This window comes from Mastomys coucha, unplaced genomic scaffold, assembly GCF_008632895.1.
Source record: "Mastomys coucha isolate ucsf_1 unplaced genomic scaffold, UCSF_Mcou_1 pScaffold15, whole genome shotgun sequence".
NCBI lineage: Eukaryota > Metazoa > Chordata > Mammalia > Rodentia > Muridae > Mastomys > Mastomys coucha.
In genome coordinates, this window is record NW_022196897.1 from 111174835 (window position 1) to 111193568 (window position 18734).

Below are 18734 nucleotides of genomic sequence, written 5' to 3' on the forward strand. Positions count from 1 at the left end.
CCAGAATGGGTCTGCTTTGTTTGTTTGTTTGTTTGGCAGTATAATGGCTAAAACTCAGTATTGCACAGGGTATGTAAGAGTTCTACCACTGAGCTACATTCCCCACTGGGTTTTCTAATTCTACATATGCTCGGCCCCTAGCTTAGAGTTTATGTTCATATAAACCATTCTTGAGCAAGAACCCCAAAATAAAAGAAAAAGAAAATAATCTAAAGTAGGTACCACTTTTAAAAAATAGTGTAAGGTGTTCAAGGGAGGCTGACAGAGCCCAGGGGCTATAAAGCTGAAAGCACGCCCTGCAGATGCTTAACCAGAAGTTAAGCACTAGTTGGGTGGGCCTGAGCAAACTCCTTCTAAGCCTGAGTTTGTACCACGTGTAAAATGGGGACAGTGTACCTTACAGATTATACCACGGATAAAACAACAAGCACATAAAACCTCTTCGAGTCCTGGCGATACCACTGCTCAGTAACTGAGCAAAGCCACCCAGCAGCAGACTCGAGGAACTGAGACACAAGCAGTGGACTCTGAAGCCATTCGCACCTGCACCATCATTTTCTAGTATATGCTATCAAAACTTAAAACAAGCAAGCAGGCCTACAGATTTCACATAAGGGATTTATAGACGAATAGATCTATATATGCACTTACAGCTATCAAATGCCTTACTTAAATTTCAGCCCTGATCCTTTCCTCAGCCTATGATTTTCTGAGAAGCACCACCCACCCTGGAGTTTGTGAATTATTCAAAATATTGGCTTCAAAACTCCCGATGCAAAATGACTACATTATAGCAGGCCCACGCATGGCTTCCACCTCAGGACTCAGGGGCTGAAGCAGGCGGATCTCCATGAAGCCAAGGCCAACTTAGCCTACAAGCCAGTTCCAGGCTAGCCAGGGCTATTTAATGAGATTCTGTTTCTAAATAAACAAATAAATAAATAAAATAACTATTTCATGATCACAGTGCACAGTGTTAAGATTACTGTGTATGAGTTACAGTTACTGAGCAGGGGTCTAACAATACAGTGTTACAATTCAATCCATGGTTAGCTGCCTTATGAAGGCTAGCCTACATAAGGAGAGGAAGCAGAAAGGCCGAGAAGCGAGTATCAGCCAGGTAAGCCTAGAAGTGAATGGGAAACGGAGTGCTTGCTTGCCTTTCCCACCCCACCCCCACCCACACACATACACACAACTATTTGAGACCCTGATACTCAGGTTTGGGGCTTTTTAATTATTATTATTCACTCAAACATTTACTGTGTAGTATATTGTGGGTACTATGACTCTGAAGATAAATAAGATGAGGCATATCCCATATCCTCAAGAAACAGTTTGGATGGCCTCCGGAAAGTAGAATACAGCATAGAAGGCAGCAGAGAGAATGGAGAAAGCCACGCAGAAATACAGGACCACACAGCTGTGCCCACTTCAAGCAGTTGGGAAAACCAAAGAGGATTTTGCAGGAACAGCATTTTGTGAGTTAATCTTAAAGCACGAAAGTTAGACCAAGAAGTAACTGGCAAGGGTCAAGTCCACATGACAGAGTGATGGCTCAGAGGCAAAGGCGACAACTGGGAACATTTCAAACGTATAGTCTAGAGAACAGGTGAAGGCTAGTGGTGAAGAGGAAGATGGAGGAGCGTGTAAAGCCAACAGCTCAGACAGGCAATGGACCATGGTAGCAGATAATCCTGACAGCATGCTCAAGCTTACTGCTTTATTTATGCTATTTCTGCCTTCCAGAGCAAAGCTCGACTTGACAAACACATCCAGTTTCCAATGGCAACAGCACTGTCTGACACATACTTAGGCCTTCGATGTTTGATCAATCAAGAAAAGAACGTTAAGCTTTTTAATTCAATTAGTAAATACAGATCAAAACTGGATTATATTGACCCCAAAAGAGAATTGTGCCCATATCAACAAAACATTCTTTCTGAACTTTTCAGCCAGGGTCCACCAGCCTTCTACAGTGGCAGCGAGCCTGCTGAGCTAACCTCCAAGTTTCTCCACTGCCGCTTTGTGAGTCCTTTCTAAATGCTGAAGGTGCCTACAGCACTTCTCCAGTTTCCTTTTCAGATCTTGACACTCCTGCTTTTCCTTTTCAAGTTCTTGAAAGCAGTGTCCACAGCATAAACCTTTAATTTCACAGATCTTTTTATCTGTAAAAACAAAAAAAATTAAATACTACAAGACCTTTTTATAAAACAGTTTAGGTTGAGGACAGAAAGAAAAATGGAACCCAAATGGCAGGACACACGACCAAAGGCCACTGCATAACTGAAAGAGCAGGTGCTCAAGAAAGAGGCGGGAGTCTAACTCCAGTCCCACATTTGCTGGATGGTTACTTAGCCTCCATAAGGCTTACTGTTTTGACACATAAAAATCGATAATAGCATCCAGTTTAAAACTGCTATAAAGCCTGATGCCCAGATCTTAATATTGAATACCATTCTCCATAAAGAGAACTAGAGTTTTTCAAAAAAAAAAAAACCCGGCTAACCTCAAAAATAGAAGACAATACATACAAAATAAAGCAGAAACATCTTGCCAAGCCAGGAAGTAAGAAAAGAACCAAAAAATTGTGAGCACAGAACAAGGATACGGGTAATAATCTGAAGGGTCTCCCTAGATGAGTCTGGGCAATTTGAGCAGTGATTAAATACACTGATGAACTGTAAGGTATTGAACAATAAAAATCTGTGAATCATACAGATAATGACACAGATGGATAGATATATACGTAGTTGGATGGATGGTCCAGTAAGTTAAGACTTTTTTATTATGAAAACATGTGAATGCCAACTGGTAAATATAAAGACATGTTTGGAATTGGAAGAATTATCATTTTGCAACAAGTACAGTAGAGACTGAGGCAAGAGTCAGCAGTGAGCACACAGCTACAAGGAAGCTTTACTGACAGGCTGTTGGCCTAGTCCTGAGCATGCTCCCCTCAGGCTGCGTCCTGGCTGCGGGGGGGTGGGGGGATGGCAATTATATAACGAGTAAACTACACACAATTTTTTGTGACCAGGTGATCAAAATTAACCTCAACAATAAAAGAAATGTACTTCCAGATGTGACAAGACAGCACCAAGGCAGTCCTCCTGCCAAGAAAACACAATCTGAGACAGGAGGTAAACTCCAAGGAATGAAGGGGAGTAAGAAAAAGAAAATTAGTCCTTGACACTTCAGAGTGATGAAGGACAAAGGAGGCCGTGGGAACGCTCTGCAGCAAAGGAGGCAAAGGCAATGAACCTAACGGGAGCCAGGTAAACAGAGAGTGCCATACTAGGCAGCTGTGGGTCAACTGACAAGTGGGAATGAGACAGTGGGCTGATACATCAATGTTAAATATGCTGTAGTAAGAGTATGCAAGGGAAAATCCCTATTCTTAGAAAGCACAGGCTGAGGCATATAGGCATAAAATATCACAATGTACGTAATACACCAAACCCTCAGATAGTTCTAGAATGAATGGGACCATATATATATGAACAAAACAGAAAGAAAAGTCCTCAATAGCTACAGCTGGCTAAATGAGTGTTCTGTGAAACTATTTTTATTGTTGTAACAACCTTTTTGTAAGTTTGAAATTATCTCCAAATTTGAAAATTTATTTAAAATGTTTGGGAGCCATAAACAAAATCCTTTGGGATAGTATCTGGCATGTAGTAAGAACACAATAAATAATAATACTGCTCCCAGTAACACATAGAATTTATAAAGTTAAAATGATATACAAACGTGTTAGGAAAGATAGGTGGCTACAACTGTAAATGCTGTGCTAGAGGAGAAAGCAGACGCCGGGTGAGCATGGGGTGAGCATATGGACCACTGAAGAGTCAGAGGTTCAGTGATGTCACTTGTAGCCCTCCTGACTGCTCCGCTTCTTTTCAATGATGCCATTTATGTTCATAAACATAGTCACAGAAGCATCACACTGCTACGGCATGTGGGGTTCACACTTAAAACACTGATGGTGAAACTAAAAGCCAGACAAAAATGTCTACTGACAAGAAACATACAAACTGTACCATCTGTGAACAGGACAACAGTCTATATACATAAAAATGGATGAACTGGAGTGTCAGCACATGAAAAAGTCTTAGTGGCATGCGTCAGGTGGAGAAAACTCAGATTGCAAGAATACAATGTAATATATTCATTTATATTATAATTTTACAATCATAATTTATACAGTTAATTTTTATAATGTTTAAATTAATATATATATATATATATATATATATATATATATATTTGTCAAAACAAAACAAACAAAAAGGCACCAAGAAGGTTTGTGAGAATCAGACGTGTTAGCACGGCCTGGGAGGCGCTGTGGGAGGCGCTGTGGAGGAGCTGAGGGAGAGCACTGCAGACCCATTTCTGAAGCCAAATGCTAGCTTGCCTACTTACCTACTTGCTATTTACGGTCTTTGCATGTATCAAAATATTTCCTCATCAGTTAAAATTACTTAAAAATAATAAGACTAGAAAACTATATCCAAATCTACCATCCCCTGTGGTAACTTCTGGATAGCACTAAAAGCCCCTTCCTAAGGAGCTTATGGCTATGTACAAGGAGAACGACCAAATGAGAAACACAATCTTCATGCAGTGCTGCTGCTCTTCAGCCCGGGCCAGTTATTGTCATGGGAAGCCAAATTTTATCTCTACCATTTAACTGATTACAATGTAACTCTCAAGCTATTACAAATGTAATACAAAAAGTAAAATATAAACTGGAGTCTTCATGCAGCTACCTAGAACCCTGAGGTAAGGGGGAAGAGTCTGATGAGGGCGATGATAAACACACCGACAATTCAAGATCAAGGGAACACACCTAAGGGACCGAGAATGTGTGAGCCAGTACACAGAGTTTGCCTGGCAACTGTCAGTCCTTTCCAGGTTATAACAAAATGGTAATCATGCGACAGAAGGGCGTGCATAGGACAGGAACAAACACAAGGAGTCAGTATACTGGAAAGGATTGAATCTTAGGAACTTGTCCATTTCTAGTTCAGAAATCTCAGTGACTGGCAACAGCCTGCTATTCTCAGGTAAACTCTTGACTACAAAGGGCTTCAGCATAGTATAAGGAATAAGTTACTTGGGGGCTGGAGAGATGACTCTGCAGTTTAGCACACTGGCTGCTCTTCCAGAGGACATGGGTTTGATTCCCAGCACCCACAGGGGGGGGGGTTCACAACTGTCTGTAACTCCAGTTCCAGGAGATCTGATGCCCTCTTCCGGCATCTGTGGTACACAGCTGTAAAAGCAAGCAAAATACTCCCACACGTAAATTTAAAATTTTTAAAACTTAAAAGATGTTATTTGAAAAAGTTCAAATCTTACTGCATCAAATGCTTATGCATTACCCTGTACCTATGTGTTAGAAGTAGGTAGAGCAGCGCCACTCCTGTCCTAAAATCTGCACAACTAAAACAACAGTCAGAATCTATCAGAAAGATTGCCATGATAAAATGCTGGCAGGAGGGCCCAGTGCTGAAGCACTTGCTGCACACGACTGACTACTTGAGTTTCATTCCCAGACACTATAGAAGGAAACAGACTACAAAGGTGTCCTTTGACGTCCACGCGCACGTGTGTCCCTACCCTACCACCGCATGTACACGTGCACACATATACACAGCAAACAAAAATATAAAAGGAGAAATAACCAGGGAAATGGGATAAATGGGGGGGAAAGGGGACAATACGGAAGGAAGAAAGGATAAATAACAATAAAATACTGAAGACATTTGAAATAACCATAAGGAATATATATTTACCTAATATTATATATATATACATATACGTGCATATATACATATATACATATACATATATATGCACGCACACACACATGCAACATACATACACACAATATAAATGAAGTTATGATACATGGGGAGATAATGGCCTCCTATGAGTCATAGATCTAACAAAAGCCCAGTACAAGACAGAAGAAATCTTTTGAGATTTAGTTGTCCAGTTAGTCCAAGAGACTCCCAAAACAATACAGGCTGCTTACACTGCCCTTAGCTGCCTCCCTGAAGTTGAAGGTAAGCCCTTATTGCTGAAGACAACATACACTTTGGGGGATTTGAGCTGGATTCAAACTGCATGTCTCCTCCCTGAAAACTAGCTTTCTTTCTTTCTTTCTTTCTTTCTTTCTTTCTTTCTTTCTTTCTTTCTTTCTTTCTTTCTTTTTCTTTCTTTCTTCTCTTTCTTTCTCTCTCTCTTTCTTTCTTTTTTTTTTTAAGTTTTATTTATTATTATATGGAAGTATACTGTAGCTGTCTTCAGACACTCCAGAAGAGGGCATCAGATCTTATTACGGATGGTTGTGAGCCACCATGTGGTTGCTGGGATTTAAACTTAGGACCTTTGGAAGAGCAGTCAGTGCTCTTACCTGCTGAGTCATTGCTCCAGACTGAAAACTAGCTTTCTTAGTACCAGATGTTGATACGCAAGCTGTCAAAGGAGGAAAGCAGTCAAACGTCCTACCCAGCTGTCGTGTCTACAAACCACACACTGGGCAACACGGCAAGATAGTCCTAAAAGTGCAACAGTGAGCTTATAACATGGCAGGAAGCAAGAGCTCTGGAACGGGACCTAAGGCCCACTCGGCAGGAGGGAGCCATGCCCAGTTCTGTAACCTAGCCAACCACTGTGGCCAGTGAGGTCGTGGATCTTAGAGAATCTACTACTGCCACTTTCCCAAACCAGGATAATTACTAACTGGTAAATACCCATCCTTACACCCACAGATAAACGAAGCTCTCACCTCTCCCCAAGGGATATCCTTTTGCAGAAGCCTCAACTGGCCAAAACGTAGAGAACAGCTGCTTGTGAGGCACCCATTTCTAAATGATACATCTGCAACACAGATCCTACACCCATGGCTCAGGGAACATCACAGAAAGGGGAAGTCTGCTGTAAGATTGTGTTTTCTAGATATGACAGGGAAGCTACGCTAATGAAATCTCCACAAGGTGACACACCAAAGTAGATAAGGTATGCCTCATGGGATCCCACCCCTAGCCAAGAAATGTAGGCAATGAAGGAATGCATAAGAGAGAGAGGGAAGGAGAAAGGGATGGGGAAGGAAGGAGGGAGAGAATGGATATATTAGTCTTTCTTAGGAATGAGTGCTCTGACTATCCAATACTAAATGGTCTGCCCTGAAATCAAATACACATCAGCAACACTAAATAGACTCAACTTTGCATTTATCTATTAACTCACAAACACCCCCCCCACACACACACACCAATAATAATAAAGTAAAAGAAAGGAGGGAATCAAGGGAGTGGAGGGAGAAGCTAAATAATGTAATTGTATTTTAATTAAAAAAGAGAGAAACAACTAAAGTAAGTTTAAGTGATTTGAATGCACACTCCCCGCTATTTACTATAGCAATTCTCGTATGTGAAACACTTGTTCCTCAACAGCTCGGACTGTCTGACTGGTCTATGCAACGCTCACTCTTCACTCCGTAAGAATCATTCTTGAATGAAAGGAAGCACATCAGGATGGAAGAGGGTCTAAGTGAGCCCTGCCCCTAAATACAAACTGCAATCTAGACAGGAAACAAAATCAGTACCAGTTTCCGCTTCCGCTTCCAGCCAGGCCGAGGATTGAGCACACTGTCCAGAGGCGGAGGCAGGAAGGGGCGCTGGGACCCCAGAGTCTCCTTGGCCAGTGTTCCAGCTGACAGCATCTGTAGAGATCTTGACCACATTTCTCTGAAATAAATTGTCTTCATACTTAATGCTGGGGGAAAATATCTACAAATATTTGTTTAAAATCCTAACATTAAAGAATAAAGAAATATAAATCCAATATTAAAAATACAAAAAGAAAGCACTGCCTGTCAACAACCTTGCTTGAATGTCAGCAGTAACTATATCTCTCTTAGGATGCATACGAATAGCATCCGATGTGCCAATGCTCAGGCCTCCCTGTCCATGCATACCACAAGACAGGAGACAGTGAACGGTATCAGAATCATTCCTGAAAATCTAGCACATTTTCACTTCAATCTAGCACATTTTCACTTCCACTAGCCACTATGATACAAATATTTTACCTCCTAATATTTCCAAAATAAGTACTTTAACATATTCTGTTCCTAGGTAAGAAAAACCACTTGAATGCCAAATTAAAAACAGGCACTGCTTACAGAAGTGAACCTATGGCACAAGGCCTTTCCTCACTAACACTGAAGGTTCTTCGTGTCCATCGCTCATGGGCGTTATACTATCTAAGTTAACTGGCTCTTAAAGCACTATTTCCAGATTTTAGACACCTACTAACTACCAAAGAAACAGAACATGTGGTGTTGCTATCTAGCTTTCACTTGTCTCTGGAGGGGGACAGAACACACTGCATTAAGTTTGCTTGAAATTCCCCCAATAATATTTCCATTTTCTTCTATCCATTAAGAACTATTTTATTAGTATCGCTTGATAAAATATTTTCTTAGAAATTGTCTTTCTCGCTTTCTGCATCCTCTCCACCTTAGCAGGCTTTTTTGGGTCTATTTAATTTCCATGAGCAATTCTAAATCCTATGGGTTTAATAAACTATAAATCAGTCTTTTGTATTTATGGAAAGTATACTGCAAAAGTGGAATCAGTGACTGACCCTCAGTGTCCTGAGCTATGTTGGCGCTAAGAAGCAGGTCACGTACTGCTTCTGTGACAGAGTGATTAGGCGTTTCAAGTCATCTTCCTCGGGAATGGAATTCGACCCACCCAAGGACAGCTGTGAACATCTAAACTCTTAGCTGATTGTCTCATGTCCACAGCTACGAGCCAGATAGGTCACACAGATGAGCTCCCACTGCTTGTGCAATTAGAAGCCCTGAAAGACCTCCAGATGGATTATGCATTGACAGAAAATGAGAATGCCTTGAAAATTTGTGTTTTCACTATAGAAAAAAATCAAATTCCTGAGCAACTAACTACGAAGTATTAAACATCCATAGTAACCATGTTCAGGTGAAAGTGGTATCCCTTGTTTACTTGTAAAGATTCTTTCAGTCTTTTTTAAAACATTGGCATGATTCCTTCATCACCTCTACTCCTAAAACCTGCTATTTTTCTTACTTTAATTCTTTTCCCCCCAATATTCTCAATGAAGTATTAAGCAATGCTCTTGGGAAGTGATCTTGCCAGTCATTTTTATTGATGGCAACTACATAATAGTAACACTGTTGTAAAATCAAGGATAAACATATAAACTAGGATGAGGTGAGCTGACCGCATCGATTCCTCTGGCTCTCAAGTCCTGTCCTTTTTCATGTGTAGGATGCAGACAGGCCAGCAGATACCATGGTTAGGAGCTGGGCCAGGGAGCTGGATTCCAACCATAACACAGGCTTGCCCAGAGCAACTCACTAATTTGTCTCCTACACTGGAACACCCACCCCCAGCTTATAAGTGTTTCCAGTAGACATTAGCATCAGATGCTCAAAAAAGGCCTTGAAAGGCCTTTAATGGTGACATCTTCCCAGACCCAAACTCTAATGTCTAAAGCTTCCTCAGAGGATCTTATCAGACACTCCCCCACTTCTAGTCCTAAACCCTGAAACAGGCTGGCCATACACTACAACACAATTCTGAAATTTTCATGAATGCCTTATCCCTTCAATCCTAAACTGGTCAGACTGGTTTTAACTGGTCTCAGACAGTATTTGTATGACTAAAAGAACACAGGGAATTCATTCTGCAAGTACACACATGGGACATCTATGAAACTGGACTCCAGAAATTCAGTAAATGAATCAAACCTCTTGTTCGCTTGTTTCTTTTTAACAATTTTGGGATCTCACTGGCACTTTTTGCATACGTAAGACATAAATTCACTGAGGTCAAGAAATTGACTTCTAACCTCTTCAGGAAAAAAAAAAGAAAACCAAAACAAAAGCAACTAATCCTCTGTCTTAATATAATGGAAACTTACTGAAGTGGTTAGGAACACAATTATTTACTTTCTAAGTGTTATGCCCTTACAAAAAATAACACATACATGCCTAAGTAAGAGATGTCTAGAGGCTAAATGCCCTGCCTCTAGTGATGGAGCTATGAAGCAATGAACAAAGAATCTAACAACAAATGTAATCCAGTAGACGTGCTGCAGTAAAGCGTGTAAGGTCACAGGTGAAAACACACCTTAACCTTTTCATCGTAAAATAAGACAAGATGAACCCACTGTAGTCGCCTTCTGCAATCATAATCACGCTTGGTAGTCAACAGCTTTCTAAGCGCATACCTTCTCCCGTTCTGAGGCAGCACTGTCATTAAGCAAGGACAGCATATCTTGAAGAGCTTTTTGTACGCAGGCCTTCACTTTCTCAAAATACTGCACAGATATCCATTTTGAAGAACAAACTGACATGACTTCCAAAAGCCGCTTGTCTTGTGAGTCCCCACCATGTCCCAGCTGGGTGTCCCTTAGAAGAAAGTCAAGCACAGTAAGGATGTCTTCCTCATACTGATAGATTTCCAGTTGTGTCCGCTGGGCTTCCTGCAGTGTCCACTCCTTGCGACTCTGGTCCAAACATGCCTGGAATTCTGCCTCCTTCTGAAGCAGTAGTTCAGTTTTCTGCTTCACAAAGTCCTCTTTGGCTGCCGCAAGCACCTCATTAATTTTATTTCGATGATCCTCTAAAAACTGCCGATAATCTTCCTCGTTTTGTTCTTGAATCTTGTGGATTTCTTCCTGTTTTTCTTTGTTCCACTCAGTTCTGGCCTTAGCCAACTCAGCTCTGACAGCCACTGGGACTTCCTCATCCTTCAACTCCAGCTCCTTCTGCAGAGAGTGGATTTTCTCCTCCAGTTCCTTGACAGACATTACATTTGGCTTCATATTTTCAAGCTCACTTTTCCACTTCTCTTTAGCTTCAGAGAGTGCGAGTGACAGCTAAAAGGCACAGCAGCACACATTTGAATGATATAGCAGTGCCCATAATACAGCAGCCAGCACACATCTCAAAGTCTTTGACAGTCTTCACTATCAACAAATCCTGAGTATCTGGGCTAACCTCCCAACTAAACAAATTTAATTTAAAGACAAAGATAAAGGAGAAAATAAATCTCCACGTGAAAAAATGCTTATACTAGACTTAAGGATCTTCTCTGTTTTATTTGTGTGTGTGTGTGTGAGAGAGAGAGAGAGAGAGATAGAAAGAGAGAGAGAGAGAGAGAGAGAGAGAGAGAGAGAGAGAGAGAGCGCCCGAGAGGTGTCTGTCTTGCACACGTGACACCCGGGAAGGTGTCAGAGGCTGACCCTGAGACTCCCTCCTCTGTCCTGCTCCATCTTATTTCTTCAGACACCAAGTCTTTTACTTAACCTTGAATCTCATCGTTCCGCTAGACAGGCTGTAGCATCTCTTGCTCCTGCCATCTCCAGCCAGCCTAGTGCTGGGATGCAGGTACACGTGTTTGTGTGGGGTCCTCCTGCCTCGGCCTCCTAAGTGCTGGGGTTATGAGTGCCTTCCGAATTCGTGAAGACCTTCAGGCTCTCTGTGTTCTCCTGTCTACCCAGCTCTACTCCTTTCCTTGACTTTGGGGTCTAAGCATCATAGTGTTTCTGTGTTCCCTTTCCCTCTGAAATATTTCCTTTGAGTATTTCAGATACACAAACGTTTATAAATAAGAAATACTCATGCATTACTTATTACCTAGTAAGAAAATACTGACATTTACTGACTGGTTTATTTTTGCCTCATCTCTGTGGCTGAGCACGACCTGAGCAGCAGACCTCTCATGTGCTGGACTTAAAGCACACACAGCCACACAGTCTCATTTTCAGACCTAACATTCACTATGATACACAAGTGATTAAAACTACTTTTCCCAAAGTGTTAGTGGGTTATCACAAGACTATTCACCATGGGGCAACTCACTCCTCATTCTTAGGCTTTGAAACGATTTGTTAAGCATTTATTCCTCCTTGGGCATGTCTCTTAAGCCTGTCTTTATGAACTGTGTTATTGTGACTCAAGGCGGATTTTGCTTTCAAATGGATTCTGTTGTGTGTACTACAATACCTTTTCCAGAACGGTAAAAAAGGTCTAGTCCTTTATTTTTCAAAATTAATTTTAGAGTTACTGAGTCAAACCTTAAAAGTTATTTTCGGCTTGTTTGCCTTTTGGTGGAATTAGTTTAAGCCCCATAAATTAAGTTGGGGGCAGGGCACATGATTGCAAATCTGGGTTTATTTTAAAGAGCACAGACTCTCTAGGTAGCTGGGTATTTACAAAGTGAACACACTGTGCTACAGGACTACAACAATTCAGGAAGTCTTCACATGTATGAAAGGATAGCGAGGAGCAGAAACCTGTTCTCAATAACAACCAACAGTTGCTGCTAAAGTAGGGACAACGTCTAAGTACAGCAGTCACTGACAATGAGGGTGTAAGGTGCTGAGATGTACTGTCTTCCCTACAGTAAGACAAGACCAGATCCCACGGCAAGGCTCAGTGTGCAGTGGATAAGTCAACACAACACTAGGAGCTGGTGCACGTTCCAGAGCAGAGGTGGGAGGACTATGGAGATGGGAGGACAAAGGAGGTAGGAGGACAGTAGAGGGAGGATTGGAGAGTGGAGGTAGGAGGATGGTGGAGGTGGGTTCACAGTGGAGGGGGGAGGATGGTGGAGGTGGGAAGACAGTAGAAGTGGGAGCACAGTGGGAGTGGGAAGACAGTAGAAGTGGGAGCACAATGGAGGTGGGAGCACAGTGGAGGTAAAGCACAGTGGGGGTGGGAGGACAATAGAGGTGGAGCACAGTGGAGGTGGGAATACAGTAGAGGTGGAGCACAGTGGAGGTGGGAACACAGTAGAGGTGGAGCACAGTGGAGGTGGGAACACAGTAGAGGTGGAGCACAGTAGAGGTGGGAGGACAGTAGAGGTAGAGCACGGTGGAGGTGGGAGGACGGTGGAGGTGGGAAGACAGTGGAGATGGGAGGACAATGGAGGTAGAGCATGGTGGAGGTGGGAGGACAGTGGAGGTAGAGCACAGTAGAGGTGGGAGGACAGTGAAGGTGGAACACAGAGGAGGTGAGAGGACAGTGGAACACAGTGACAGAACTACATAGTACTCACCCTATGGGCCACAGCCAACTCCTGCTGCTTTGCCCACTCCTGTTGCTGGGCTCTGAGCAGAGCCTTGTACTCTGCAAGCATGGGCAGCTCCTGTATCCAGCGACTTCGGGCATTCTGCACAGCTGTTTCCACCTACAGGAGATGACAGGAGAGAGGCACAGCAAGGGTGAATTTTCACAGGGCATGTCCTCTTACGTATTTTATATTGTGTCTCCTTAGTTACAACTACTCTGACTTTACGCAAATGGTAAGCAGCAATGCTTCTTCCTAAATATATATTCTGCCCCCTGCAAACACCAACACAGGAAGTGAGGATCCAAGTCTGATAAGCGATGCAGTCATCAAAGGCTGCACACAGTGCTAGCTGTCATTTCCAACCAAGTTCTATTCACCTTGGGAGAAACAGAAAGTATTCCAGAAGGTCACCTAGTGCCAGCTGAATCAACCACTGTATCACCACCTCCTCTTGGCTCATGCCCAACACACTCTGCCATGAGCAGGGAGGTGGTTTTTTTGTTTGTTTTTTGTTTTTTGGGTTTTTTTTTTGGTTTTGTTTTTAAGAGCCGCATACTTAGCGCACATTGCTAGTGTCAAGAATGAATTTGGACATAAGAATACACATGGCCCTTTAGGTCCAGACAAAAACTCTAAGTATGATGAACTTTAAGGGTGATCTGGTCATAACCTATCACCAATTATGTGGACACAGCTTACTAAATCTTTTTATTCTTTTTCTTTCTTCCTTTCTTTCTGCCATTCTTTCTCTCTTTCTTTCTTTTTTCTTTCCTTCTTCCCTTCTTTCTTTCTTTTAAAACTGATATACACATACCAGCATAGCTGGCACAAACACTTTCCAATGAAAGTACTAATTGCACATGCATATAAACTCTAGGTGGTTAAGCTATGGCAAGAAGATAAGAATTCCTACAGAAATGTAAGTCCCTCTGAAGACATTTCCTCCATTCTGTTAACTTTTCTTACATTTCTTCACATGATCTAAAATTTCATATACTCCAAACAAACACTCTAAACAAACACTTCTCTAAGCAACATTTTCTTAACCTTAGTAAAGACTTCAGAAGATTGCTGGCTTGGAGACTCACTATGTAGACCAGGCTGGCCTAAGACTCACTATGTAGACCAGGTTGACCTGGGACTCACTATGTAGACCGGACTGGACTGGGACTCACTACATAGGTCTCAGGTAGCCTCTTATTTAAAGTAAAATATCTAAAATAATAGCTATATAGCATATTTTTAAGACATTGCCTGCCTTTTACACTCTCATGGATAAACAGTGCAGCTCTCTAGGAGAATCACCACACTTACTAACCTAGACATAAGAAAATAATCATCTTTCTTCTATTAACATGGGCTATACTTTCCTAAGTATGGGTGTGCTTTGAAAACGTTTCATCTATGTTTAAAGTAAGGCTGTGAGTGTTCGAGGGAAAGGCAATGGCACCACTTTTTGGCCACTGAAGGGAATTACAAAGCTCCACTTTGGGGCACACCTGCAGATCCAATTCTGCATAGAAGTTCAACACCAATGCTGTTAAACATCTTAGTCTAAAATTATTATCAAAAAATACATTAGTGGAATATTTTCAATAAAACTAGATGTGAAAAATTCTTAATCTGAATGTTAAAAATACCCCAAACACACACACACACACACACACACACACACACACACACACACACACAGATCTCAGAAAACAAGCACTTTGAAAACACAAAGAACACAGAAAAAGAGTTTTATAACAGAAATTAAAAAAGCTTTAGAGATAACTGTAGTAGCTTTTCTACAATCCAGTTCAAAGGCAGTATTTCCCAAATTTTCATAAATCAGCAGCCCCAAATTCCACTGATGGCCTCTGTCACCTTTTGTGCAATAGTCTCACAGTACTTGAGCTCCAACTCAACTTCAGGCTTCCTCAGAGCCTCCTTGTCAGTACGCTCCTTCCGCTGGACGTGGCAAGCCTGCTCGTCTGCCAGGACTGTTGCCTCTGCCTTAGCCTGCTCGTCTGCCAGGACTGCTGCCTCTGCCTTAGACACGACAGCAGGACAGGCCGCCTGCTCCGTCTGGCTGCCCCGATCTGAGGTTGCTTTTCTTTGAGCTGTGAGACTGTGATTCAGTTTGGACTGCCACTCCTTTTCCAGCTGCTGAATGAGTTTTTGTCTGCTCTGTTTTTAGAAGGAATGAGAAGAAAAATTACTGAATAAAGTAAAAACTAGAATTACAGGTTACTAGAAAAGCAACTACAGGTGTACTTAAAAACCTTGGTGGTGTGGAGATTCTTCTAATACTGTGATACAAAAGTTGTCATTGATAAAGTTCATGTTCGTGTTCACAATCCTGTGTTTTAGGTGAATTTAAAGTTTTGCACACTGGGCACATGTGTGCCACAGCCAATGGACAGACCTGATAAATACTGTACAGTAAGTAATTTTCTGAGGGTTAAAAATTTAGCCCACAGAAATTTCCAAGCAACAACTGAAAATTTCTCTTTGGCTTTACTTACAGAACAGAATTTGCATAAAGACTTAATTATAGCATTAAGGGCAGACTACCTCAGGGTCAGTCAGTATGTGACCTTAGAAACTCTGATTCTGCCACCATAGAGATGTCATGACAAAAACTAACAAAATCCTTTGCTATGGAGTTTCCCATCAATAACCCTCTCCACAGAGCAAGCACGGAGTAAATCTAATAAACAAGCGTAAGGTAAGTGGTGTAAGAAAGGCTCACTCACTAGAATCTAAGGTTTACCAAGTCGACAGTGCCCACAAAGGAGGTGTTACGCAGAGAACCTCCTCGTGATTGCCCCAGCAAGGCAGGGGCAGGTGGGGTGGGGGTGGCTCCAATTAGTGTTAGGCAAAACTATAAAGTGGCAAAAATGTCCTTTCCTTGTTGCCTATTCCTATCTACTGACTATCTACAGTTCTAAAAGTACTTCCTGGCTACCAAACTAACAGAATAGCAAGCTCATGGGCAGAATCTAGCTTAAACAAGCTACAATTCTGGGGTTTTTGTTTTGTTTCATTTCTAAGTGTTTAAGATCACACTTTGGCCCTTAAATTTCTATGAAACTAGCAGAGTACAGTGGTGGCACATGTCTTTAAATACATGGACATGGAAGGCAGAGGCAGACAGATCTGAGTCCACAGCTAGCCTAGCCTAGTTACAAAGTGTGACCCTGTCTCAAGCAGAAGACAGAGGAGATGGAGGAAAAGACAAATACCACATGCTGGTGAGGACGCAGAAGAAAGGGAAGCCTTGTACCCTTGTACACTGCTGGCAGGAATGGTAAACCCAGTTCATCCACCATGGATGCCAGCACGGAGGTTCCTCAAAAACTAAAGCTACAAAAAGGCCCAGGCAGATGACTCCTGGGTGCTTACCCACATCAGCATAAGGCAGAGACACTCACATGACACTCACTGCCTTGCTGCCTGTGGCAGCTATCTACAGGCTTAACCAAACGTCAGCAGCAGGGTAACCAACAGGGAATGCAGTTTACACACGTCAGAGTTCCCCTCAGTCAAACAGAACCACCAAGTTAACAGCGTTTGCAAGAAAGCAGATACACTGGAAGATAATTACACCCAGCAAGTAGAGGCAGTCTCAGAAAAACATCTCTCTCATCTGTCTTAGATTTCATAAAGATACATAACATCAAGTATATACAGGCATCGTGAGGGTCCAAGTAAAACTGTCTAGAGAATAAAAGGAACTGGGCTGGGGAAGGAGAGGGAGGAAAAGCCAGGTAGGGCCTGGACTAGATGCTAAGCACATTCTTAGAGTTGCATAAAAAGTACATACTACATTTTTAATTAAACAAATTAATTTTAATTAATTAATTTTTGCTTCTGAGCCTGCCCATCACTTTTCTTCTAATATCATACGTAAATTATTTATGTCTATACTTACATGGTTAGAGACATTGGCATAGACTTACTATTCATTTCATAATAAGAAATTAGATTATAGCTTCATTTCTAGGAATCATAGAAATAGCCAAAAAACAAACAAACAAACAAACAAACAAACAAACAAAAACATCCTGAATTTGGATAAAGATCATGGATAATTTTGAAAAGTCAAAGTGGCATAAAAGGTACCAACAGCCAGATTCTGAGACAGACAGACAAACAGACAGATGACCATCTACATACTTACTAATTAATTGCAAGACATATGTTCAGAAAGAATAGTCTGCAGTTATTAATACATATAGTGACTAGAAGCCAGGTGTGCTGTCTCATTCCCTTAATCCCTGCATTTAAGAGGCAAAAGCAGGAGCCAGGTGGTGGTGGCGCACGCCTTTAATCCCAGCACTTGGGAAGCAGAGGCAGGCGGATTTCTGAGTTCGAGGCCAGCCTGGTCTACAGAGTGAGTTCCAGGACAGCCAGGGCTACGCAGAGAAGCACAAAGAGGCAAAAGCAGGCAGATCTCTGTGAGTTTAAGGCCAGCCTGGTCTCAATGGCAAGTTCCAGGCCAGCCAGGGCTGGAAAAATAAACTAAAGAGCGAGGAGAAGAGACTGTGAGCAGTTATCCCACTGTGCTCCGGCTATCACCACCTCCATCTCAGCCTGCTGCGTAGCTCCAGCGGCTTGCTCCTTCAGCCAGCTCTGCTTTTCCGTCTTCAGAGTTTCTTGGTACCTCTCTTCCAGTTCTAACTTCAGTTTGCATACATATTCTTCTCTGGCTTCCAAAAGCTGTCTCTGTGAACAAAGCTCAAGTAAGTGTCTGTGGAGCACTAATAGTCACCAAGTTAAAATGTTTCAGTGTGGGTGGTAGTGGCAGGAATATGAGTTCAAGGTCACTATCGGCTCCATAGCAGGTTCAAACCCAACCTAGGCTTCAATGTAAGACTGCCTTTATAAAAGACAAGACAGCACATAGCACAAGTCTTGGTCCTGCGCATTTCATAAATTCTGTATGCAGGCTGAGTTCCCTGCCTAACACTGAGATTGGTGATCCTCTCCCTATTTTAATTTTTATACAGTCACTAAAAGCTAAGGTCTCATTCTGAAAGTAATTTAAAATCCTTTGTAACTCCTTGGTAGTCAATGCTGACTAAAACTGTTCCTTTTAAACATTCATCTTCCACAGGGTGACACGTACCCACGTGGCATGCTTTCCATCGGGTTGATCTACTGAAATATAGCCAAAATAGTATGTGAACTGGACACCTCATTTGCTCATTACTGCCCGGTGAACATGGCAATCCACTGCTTTTTAAGATACCATACTCAAAACATCTGGACCGAATATTTAGTTAGGACTCTCTGCACCTAGTTTCTAGCTCTGAAGCAGGTAGCTTTCAAACTGTAGTCTGCAGGCCGGTCTAAGCAAGGAGTGAGAAACTCCATCTCCAGAGGACCAAGCTGACCACTGCTTACCATAGCATACTCCTGGACAGACGGACGGGTGCTTTCTCCAGCTCCCCTGAGAGCCAGTAGTCACGTACAGCCTCTCCAGAGCCTCACCTTCCTTGTCATGAGATGGCATTCAAATCCCTGTCCTTCCCAGAACAATAAAATGACAAGTATCTACTCGGAGTGTGACAGATGTTGGGGAGAGCCACTAACAGCACACTGTGC

General features: G+C 42.2%; 1 protein-coding gene across 7 annotated transcripts in view; it reads right to left on the minus strand.

Annotated features, from left to right (window-relative positions):
- Positions 1-18734, minus strand: part of Cep152 (centrosomal protein 152) — a 71290-nt gene that overhangs the window by 21036 nt on the left and 31520 nt on the right. For 6 of the 7 annotated variants that reach the window (XR_004118834.1, XM_031371751.1, XM_031371748.1 and 3 more), the window contains 6 exons: positions 17709-17852; positions 15009-15311; positions 13125-13256; positions 10291-10941; positions 7619-7760; positions 2004-2168 (listed from right to left, as the gene is read on the minus strand). Coding sequence is in view for 6 of the 7 variants with exons in the window: in XM_031371751.1 (XP_031227611.1) it covers positions 2004-2168; positions 7619-7760; positions 10291-10941; positions 13125-13256; positions 15009-15311; positions 17709-17852 (1537 nt within the window). In the remaining variant the exon portion in view is untranslated. The remainder of the gene's footprint in view (positions 1-2003; positions 2169-7618; positions 7761-10290; positions 10942-13124; positions 13257-15008; positions 15312-17708; positions 17853-18734) is intronic. The other variant, XM_031371749.1, reaches the window with a different exon arrangement.